Source organism: Physella acuta, unplaced genomic scaffold, assembly GCF_028476545.2.
Source record: "Physella acuta isolate Inbredline_101_S28 unplaced genomic scaffold, ASM2847654v3 ptg000083l, whole genome shotgun sequence".
Classification (NCBI taxonomy): domain Eukaryota; kingdom Metazoa; phylum Mollusca; class Gastropoda; family Physidae; genus Physella; species Physella acuta.
In genome coordinates, this window is record NW_026731603.1 from 3,261 (window position 1) to 10,973 (window position 7,713).

Genomic DNA, 7,713 nt, shown 5'->3' on the forward strand with positions numbered 1-7,713 from the left:
CCGATGGACATAGGTCTTACGAGACTATCACTTCATATGCCGAAGTCAATGAAACAGGTACATTCTACTTCACCTGCCTCATGGACCGTCATATTTGGAATGGTTAGGATAAGAAGTTAAAATAAAGTTTAATTTGGGGACAGTTCTTTTTAGTTGGTTACAATTTTAAAACCTCAGTGATGATCGAGAAGAATACATAACATGATAGAAAAACTGTTTATGAAATAGCATTTTATTTAAATAATTATTATTTTTGTAAAGCTAAATATTAACCATGTTTTATAATGTTTATATTAACTTTCAACAATTAAAATTCTGCAAGTTAAAAACTATTAAATTTAATTAAATATAACTATTTTAAAAGTTGAACAATGAACATCTTTTACCGTTTGCTGTCTGTTTGATGCCTGTATCCTAAAAATTTCAGATTGTCTCCCTGTTTGTTTCTTGGCAACGTTTCTCTACCAACTTATTCTAGCGCTATCAGAATTTTGGAGCTTGTTAAAAACGGCTGTGGTGGAGGTGTACAGCTGTGCTCAGGCCGAGTGGTGGGGACGCTAGAAGCTCAGGGAACCCACGGGCCGCAGTTATACCAGGGGCGCCTCCCACGTCAAACTAACAACGTCACGTGATCCGGGGCTTTCGTCCAACCCCCTCCCCCCTTCCCATTTTTTTTTTTTTTGGTTTCGAGCGGCTGTTGTTTGGTGAAGGTTTCTATAAGCCCCCACCCTCACTCCCACCCACTACCCTGACCCCTACCCAGATCCTTGCAATATATACATTACCTAATGACGTCACTCAGTTCGAATTTATGATTCCCCCCCCCCCCCAATTCTTCTATAGTTTCTTCAAGATTTGCAACCAATCGCACCCCACTCCTTCAAATAACAACCCCCACCCCCTTATAACCCCCCCCCCCCCCCATCCCGTGATCCTTTGCGCATCCCCACCGTAAATGTACATTGTCCGCCGGCTCACCGTCCGGCACGCGTCCAGTCCACCCCACGCTTTGTGCGCGACCGCCGCGTCTCCATGGCAACCCCGCGTGCGCCCCCAGCGACCAATCAACGGCCGGCGCTGACGAAAATGAGGACCGGCGTGGCGCAACGAGTCAATGGTGGCGCCATTTTTTCAGCAAATGGCATCAATGGAACCGCGTCTGGGGAATCCTCTCCTTTGTTGCCATTACCGCCGGCGCGCTGTGTTCGGCTAATGCGATGGTGACTGCCTGAACTGCTGGAGCGGGAATTGCGCGGCTAGACGAACGCTTTTAGCGCGGAGAAACGTGCAGACCCATTTTTTTTTTAAAATAAAGTTTCCCATTACACTGATATGGTGGTGTTTCTATATGTAAATTGCCGTATGTAAATTTGGTCTCCGTGTTTTTATGTATCTGATTCAGTGTCCTTCACCTTGAAGGCGAGCTGTCTTGTTTATCGGTCTTGCGTGTAACTAGCTGTCTTAAGAGTATCGGGAAATCAGTTTCAAGTCCGAGTCTTAAGATAAGCTTTTAAGAGAATTGAAAACTGCAAGGAGAGTTTTAAATCCCGTTTTCGAATATAAATAATCATTTGGAAAACGAACTGTTCTTTGCCGTTGTGGAAATAATAGTGGAATTTCTTTCGTTTATTGATTAACTATACATTGCAAAGTTATGAGAATTAGGTGTTTGTAGCATTGTATTATGTTGTTGTCGAAATACATACAGTTAATATATGAGATAAATCTTCGAATATGAGGTAAAATACCTCAGCACGACAACAAGAGAGTTTCTTTTTTGTTTTGTTATCGCTACCCTAATCATAAACATGTCGTTGATCCTAAACCTAATCCTAATCTTGTTATTGATCCCAGTCATAAACTTAACTTGATATCCGCAGACAAAAATCGAATACCGGAACCGATACTTTTTGTTTGTTGGCTCTCCCTTAAGCACAGTTGGATGTTATTTAAAGCTGGTTGTAAGAAAACATATCTAAGGAGTCTAGTAAGTTATTTCATGAAAGCAAAAATAAAATACATAGCACGACTATACAAGCTATTTAGTCCTTGGCTTACAACATAGATTTAAGTTTAAGTGGCGTATATATATATATATATATATATATATATATATATATGTATATATATATATATATATATATATATATATAAATATATATATATATATATATATATATATATATATATATATATATATATATATATATATATACAAAAACAACATATTAAATCTTCTTAAAATAACTAGTAATTTGTTTTTGTAATTAGATTAAAATTGAATTTATTTTGAGAAACCTGGGTGTTTGATTAGAAATTCTGACATAACTCCACATTACATCAGGATCTATGGGTTTGTTGATGTAATCGGGAGATGATGTTTTCTAAATTTGGTAACAGTCAGCTTGGGGTCCCTGCCGCCATCTTGGGGTGAAATAATTACTCCCACGCTGGGGTCTGTTGAACTGGTTTGAGCGAGGAGTGAGAGGGTAGCACTTGGACAAATTATAAGGTCGCTGATGTATCCGTAACACAAGATTCGGCCCGGACACAAATATAAAACCAGGAGTCTTGCCTTGTAATAGATTAGTTTGGACATAACGATAGGGTATGGGTTGACCAACTAAATAGTGAATATATGATATATTAGACGGAGATAGGTCAATGACGGTAACACTTGGTCAAATTAAGGGGCAGTGGTGGTTGTGATAAACATGAGCTGGACACGAGTGTTTTTATTATGTAGTTTGAATATAAAATGTAAAGGTACTCTTTTGCTCCTGGCTATCCACGGGACAGAAGAAATATATTTCAACTGTTTCAGTGCCGTCTGTATATGAAGGAATAATATGTACAGCCGCCTTTACTTTTCCTATCGTGGGTCATGTATCCATCAGAGCTGGGCAGACAAGTACGTTTAATATACGAGCCAGGGATCCGAACTCAAGACTTTCGGCGTGGCACTCATGTACTCTACAATCGGACCACACCTTATCAATGCTAACACAGCATTATATGATATATTAGTGAATAAATGGAGTGATGAGAGATTTCTAGTGTGTTATACATAGAGACGAGATTGTGTTACTGGCTGAGTGACATGTGACGTAAGAACCATACGTGTTAAAACTCAAGCAGTTATCACCCCTGTCCATCAGTGACCTGTCTTTGTCATGCTGGGTACTGGTCAAGGCTGAACGAACGAGTACTCAACCAATTGATTTTATGTTTGTTTTTTGAAAGTTGGCACAGTAAACAAAATGCCACAGTTCCAGCTTTTATTTAAAGATTTAAAAAGGATGTTAAATAACTTAAAGAAGGTGTGTTTAGTGGTCAAAAGCGTTCGTCATGCTTGAGATATATTAAATTACAATACATTAGAGAAAATAGTTCTCTATCATGATCATTCCACATTTAACATAATATAACATTGACAAGTAACCACCATACACCCTCCCCCCCCCCCCCCCTTTGTCTTGGATTGCATAACACCTAACGTATCATCGAAGAGAAAAATATATCCCTTGCTTGACATATTTACGCATTATTCAGACTGAATCCTACAATCGAACATGGTTACTTCTACTTGGCAGCCCAACGCTCTATGCCTCAACCACCTTTCCCATGAATGAGTGAAGCACACAATAGTTGAACAAGATTTTGTACAAGTTGTAAAGAAAGTTATCGAATGTTCTTGAACTTAGTTACAATTTGTTCATTTCCTTAGCTTAGTATAGGTTCTCAAGTTCCGTAATTAACAAGCGAAAACTGTAAGTCAAAATTTTCGTGAGTTACCGAACCTGATCTATTTATAGAAATCTTTCTTCCAATATATTTCAGTCCTACACATTGTAACTCACCGGCTTGATCAGCGTTCGGGTATTCCCAAACCAGCGTTAAGTATGGTGAACGGTTTTGGCCATATTTCTCCATTTATTTGAAGCTGCTGTTTAGTTTTTGTAAAGGAGCCGAGTCAAGTGGTTGTTAATTTGGGTTGAACATGTGATTGTTTGTCGTATAACACTGGTATTAGTTTTAGTTGGTGGGGAAAAGGAGGTGGTGTGAGGGAGAGTTTCAGTCTGCACAGTTTTTCATTCAAGAAATATAAGAGGCAAAGAAGATTTCTTTCAACTTATATTTCATTCCAAGTAGTTGTATCATTAAAGGCGACGTTATTTTATTACGCCTACTCGAGACAGTAGCATAGCTAGGGAAGTGCGGGCGCCCCGGGTGCCGATCCCAAGGGGGCGCCAAAAGAGGTAGAAAAATTAATTTAATAGCTCATTCTAAGCTCGTTTTAAGCTGAAGTATTAAATTACAAGCAGTCAAAGTTACGAAAATAAACGACTGTTAGGCTTTTCACACTGATTTAACTGTTATCTATATCAATTATGTGGCACCGAAATAGAAAATCTAATGGGATAGTAACTGGTAAGAAGCTCCACAAACCTTTCCAATTTATTTATTTATTTATTTGGGAAGGGTAGGGGGGCGTTTTTTAAAATGGGAGGGGGGTTCACTTTTTCAAAGACAGGAATAACTATAAAAAGAATGGGAGGGAGGGGCGCAGAAATGTATAATCCTCCCCGGGCGCCGGAATCGGTCGCTACGCCTCTGACTCGAGAAGGGTAATATAGTAGTATAGTAAAGACAATATTTTAGCTAGACATTGTCTGAGACCAGTGTCCCACATCTGCGCCTATGTATATTTACACTCAAACAACTTTAACAATTAGATAAAAAAAAATCTGTTTGAAATTAGTAAATAAGTACATATTTATGCACATAGTAGGTAAGCATATAGAACGGAATTTAGATTTTATATTAGTAAATGGGATAAAATGGACTAATGAAATAATATTGATTCCAATACTTAGAGCCGTCTTTTTATAACATTTTTAAAATACAATTAGCATATAGGTGTTTATGTTTACAACTACCAATAAAAACTAAAAGTTAAAAATATGTTTTTATTAGAAACAAATCTGAGTATAAGTGAGACATTTCTAATTATTAAAAATAATAATACATTACTTTCTCCGTCATGGTTATCTCTTCTATTGTCACTATACTAGTCTTATTGGTGCGTTAATTAAAGTTAAATTTTGTTTTTAACACCACTGAGATTATGCACTAAAGAGAATCATTTTATCAACAAATCAACTACATCTTTTCATAATGGTTTCTCATTCTTCTAGTTCCATTTGGGTAAATGACTTGCAACAATAAATTTCTTTGAACTTCAAAACCATTTTGTTTAAGTTTTTTAAAAAATGCATTTTATTTTTTTTCTGTTGTTTTTCCAGCAGTTAATGTGTAAATTGCACAAATTTATCGTTTTATATACATGTATACACAATGTTTCAAAAGTTCTTTAAAATAAAAAAAATACTTTTTGAGGAATAATTTCCCTGAAATTGATTTAAGTTTAATATATTTATTGTCTTTAATTTATTAATTTTATTTTGCAGATAAATCTTGGTAAAAAATTCATATCATCCACCAAACATAAATAGGTTATCATTTTGTAAGCGACATCCTTGTCTACGAACATACAGTTGTATTTAATATCGTTGAGTGGGTAGCCATCGCTCCAGTTAAAATACGTCAAATTTGCATTGGAATACGTGGACACCCAGTGAAGCTCATGAGACTCATCCGTACCATCCACCATCACCAGCCGAGCGTTGTAGCGTGTGGATATATTCTTCACAAAGTCCCACTCATTCAAATCGTTGATGTCGGCAAGATGGCCGCCGTACAACTCACAGCTAGCGCGCGCCTCGTGTGCAAAAACTCGCTTGCTGGACTTGGATAAGAGGTAGGTGAATCCATTCAATATCTCGGGGGCTTCAAAAGCTGAGGCTTTGGCTTTTTCAAGTCGTTTCTTTAGAACACCTACACATTCAGAAAACAACCCGGGTTAAACATCAATGCAATACATACAACGTTATTTATTTTCTTTCAATTTAGCTTTAAACAATTATGAACTAGAAAAACTTTTATCGCAGGTAAAGTAGAGCAAACATTTTCTTTGATCATAGTATCACTATGTCAAGCTCCATGTATGGTCAGCATTATGCCCACCCCCATGTGTAGTCACCATTATGCCCACCCCCATAATTATGTGGTCAGCATTATGCCCACCCCCATGTGTAGTCACCACTATGCCCACCCCCATGTGGGGTCACCACTATGTCCACCCCCATGTGTGGTCACCACTATACCCATCCCCATATGTGGTCAGCATTATGCCCAACCCCATGTGTGGTCACCACTATGCCCACCCCCATGTGTGGTCAGCATTATGCCCACCACCATGTGTGGTCAGCATTATGCCTAGTCTCATGTTTCGTCAGCACTTTTTCAAGTCGCCTTTACATGTATGTAATAATCGACCTAATAATACTATAGGGCACCCAAATAAACCTATGAAATTGTAGTCCATTAGTTCTACCTCCCAAAATCTATAGATTACAAAGAGCCAAGCTAAAAAAAACAACAACATAAAGTATTACTTGCATAACCGCATTTATCGATTGTGGTAGCCTTTAGATTCCTGAACTCCTCAATCATGGCGTCGAAGTCAGGTTTGTCCGCAGTCACCCTGACTGTGGTGGAGTAGGTGACAGGGTGACCTTGGTCATTGACCCCTCGCACCACACACCTGTACCACCCCCCCGCCCACTTGGACGGGTACGTCCAGTTCATCCCCAGGTAGGAGGGATCATCACTTCCAATATGGCCGTACGCCGTCACGTGTTCAAAGACCTTGACCCCGTTGTAAACATCGATGGTAGAGATCGTTTTGTAGTCCGCGTTGTCCGTTGTTTCCGAGTACAAAATATCTAAGGCGACCAGTTCTGTTAAGTTGATGGACTTGTCCGGAGTTGCCGAGCAGTTGAAGTCGATGTAGCTTGTAATGCCGATCTTGATGGTGCTTGGGTTGATGGTAAACTCCACCGAAGAGACTAAAAAAACCAACGTTAATGTTTTAAAAAAGAAACGACTTTTGGAAACATTTGTTAAAATAGGGCAGGTAAGTAGGTTACGAACCAGTTCTACGGCTCAATAAAACTTGCATGAGCCATAGAACTGGTTGGTGACCTATTTACCAGCCCTATTAACAAGTCAAGTAACTTTTGTCATGCGCATATCAATTAAAAAAGAATCACTTATAGGTGACGATAATGATTAGTATAATGATAAGGTGGTGCCCCATTAGTCTAACAGACTTACGGGTTAAATTCCGTGTATAAAATGATATAGACAGGCTATATATATATATATATATATATATATATATATATATATATATATATAAATGAGTATAATACATATATATTGTTTATCATTAAAGTATGAATATATCAATATAAAAATAAATAAAATATACCTTCAGCACACAAGAAGCAAGCAATCACAAACACTTGAAAGAAACCTGCTCTTTCTTTTATCGCCAACATTCTTACACCCAATGATCCTACCACTGCTGTCTAGAAACAAAGACACTCTCACATCTATGTTGTGTCCCGAAGAACCAAGGGCAAACACAAAGTTTTTATTTCGAGTTTAGAGGGTTATCTGATAGATTATCGAACTGAAAAATTCGGTTAGGAGTAGATCAACGTTAGATTTATTTTTGGAACTGTCCTGGTTTTGTTTATTATCAGGATTACGACATCTGTTTGGCACAAATATCTGGTTAAAATC

General features: G+C 38.0%; 1 protein-coding gene across 1 annotated transcript; it reads right to left on the minus strand.

The window, feature by feature from the left end:
* Positions 1–5,417: 5,417 nt before the first annotated feature.
* On the minus strand, positions 5,418–7,466 carry LOC131957961 (uncharacterized). Its single transcript, XM_059322835.1, has 3 exons — positions 7,397–7,466; positions 6,519–6,971; positions 5,418–5,898 (listed from the first exon to the last, which is right to left on the minus strand). Exons 1-3 carry the CDS (start codon positions 7,464–7,466, stop codon positions 5,447–5,449), a joined length of 975 nt encoding a protein of 324 aa, XP_059178818.1. The 3' UTR covers positions 5,418–5,446.
* Between the last annotated feature and the right edge of the window lie 247 nt (positions 7,467–7,713).

Coding starts and splice junctions, on each gene's coding strand:
- LOC131957961 (XM_059322835.1), bottom strand. CDS start 7,466: ATGTTGGCGATAAAAGAAAGAGCAGGTTTCTTTCAAGTGTTTGTGATT. Junction 6,972..7,396: donor TTGCTTCTTGTGTGCTGAAG/GTATATTTTATT, acceptor TGGTTTTTTTAG/TCTCTTCGGTGGAGTTTACC. Junction 5,899..6,518: donor CGATAAATGCGGTTATGCAA/GTAATACTTTAT, acceptor CTGAATGTGTAG/GTGTTCTAAAGAAACGACTT.